The sequence below is a fragment of the Penaeus monodon genome, chromosome 31 (genome assembly GCF_015228065.2).
Source record: "Penaeus monodon isolate SGIC_2016 chromosome 31, NSTDA_Pmon_1, whole genome shotgun sequence".
NCBI classification, from domain to species: Eukaryota; Metazoa; Arthropoda; class Malacostraca; order Decapoda; family Penaeidae; genus Penaeus; species Penaeus monodon.
In genome coordinates this window covers 19327809-19329463 of record NC_051416.1, presented here as the reverse complement: position 1 = coordinate 19329463, position 1655 = coordinate 19327809, and the positions used below count along the sequence as shown (strand labels likewise).

Below are 1655 nucleotides of genomic sequence, written 5' to 3'. Positions count from 1 at the left end.
ATAAATATGAAGCTAAGTGGTGCTATTGTGTTTTTGAATAAGAAATGTTGAAGTAATCAGTGTTCTTCATAGAAGCCATTGGCCAGATATATGACTAAGAATCATATTGAAGGATAAAGAAAGTACCAACTCATGATATGTATATACCCAGATTAGGGGTCAGTTGTTCATACTACACAAAGCTCACGTAAGATGAAAAAGTTTGGGCATGAATTGATGTTAATCAAGGAACAGAAGGCTTCTTGACAGACAGACAGAAAGAGAAAGGGAAACCAGGCCATTTGCATTGGCTTGTACTAATGCTATTGTAAGTCTTTTCCATTCACCTGGATAAATCTGGATAGCAGCCTATTAAGGCACAAAATACGTCACTTGTAATGATTTTTGTTACTTTCCCAAAGATTATGAAAAAAATTTGGCATCTCTCAAAAGTAGTAACCTATCACTACCTCCTTTGTACTTCATTGACTAGTAATGAGTTTTCAGTGTACTAAATAATAGTGCGTAATAGTACTTAATTTTGTCTAAAGGAAATACCTAGCTCTACCATACTTAGTTGATTCATGGTAAGGAAGTCAGTGATGGTGTTTAAAGGGTAGTCTATACAAAGGTGTAATGGTGGTCCAATATTTCCCTTTTCACATCGCAGACACCACCAGCTGATCTCATGTCGGAACTAGCGTTGAAGTTGCGAAGGGAAATGCTGCTCAGCTTGGCTCAGGGGACGCTGCATCCAGACAACCCTGCAAAGAAGGAAGAGCTGCTGAATAAATTTAATAGACATATTATTCCGGTGAGTGATAGATGAGCAGTATAAATTCATCTTTATTTATGATTCCCCCCCCCCCCCATTTTGTCACTTTCTGATTGTGTGATCTAGTGGTATATGCGACTGGTTCATATTTGTATCTGTATTGTATGTGGGTTTCTGTGGGTTTTGCTTTATTGGAATCAGTTTAGACTCCTCTTCTTATTTTGGAGATGTGCATGATTTACATTCACACATACACACTTCTGTACATGTATACAGGCATGAAAATGCATAAATTCTTACATGTCAGTACGCCTTGAATCAGAATGCTCTACCATAGGTTAGTGATATATAATACAGTAAAGAGTTTTCATTGCATTTTTTTGCACATAACTTTTTAAAAAATGTAGCTAATATGTGTAGTACAGACAACAAACAATACTAATTTGACTGAGCCTTGTCCCCAAATCCTGAATTATATTATATATGATAATACAGTATGTATAAAGTTAAGGGGATTAAAAGGAAAGTATTACAAAGTGCTCCAATGGTATTGTTGAACAACCAAAAGCTGGGCTGATGATGTGTTGAAGGAGGCAACCCCAGCTGCCAGCCACTATTTTGGTTCTTGCCCAGTTAGAATGAATGGGCCAATTTGCTTTATGTTTTCCTAGAGAGATGACTTAAAGTACATATAAAAGTAAGCATTCTTCTTAAAGGTCCATAAAAGGTAAATATTTGCTTCAGAGTACATTAAGAAAGTATTTAAATTTGTGGGGCCACTCTGAGGTTGCAAAATGCTGACAATACAGGAAAAGTTTCACCCCAGAGAGGAAAAGCACTCAAGAGCAAGTGGAACAATTCATCAAGTATTGACACTGATGAAATAATATCCGTTTTCCTA

At 36.6% G+C, this 1655-nt stretch overlaps 1 protein-coding gene across 2 annotated transcripts in view; it reads left to right on the top strand.

Moving 5' to 3' along the window:
• The window catches only part of LOC119593066 (39S ribosomal protein L28, mitochondrial-like), an 8121-nt gene that overhangs the window by 4941 nt on the left and 1525 nt on the right, over nucleotides 1-1655 (top strand). For both annotated transcript variants that reach the window (XM_037941979.1, XM_037941978.1), the window contains exon 5: nucleotides 650-793. In XM_037941979.1, the coding sequence (XP_037797907.1) occupies nucleotides 650-793 (144 nt within the window). The remainder of the gene's footprint in view (nucleotides 1-649; nucleotides 794-1655) is intronic.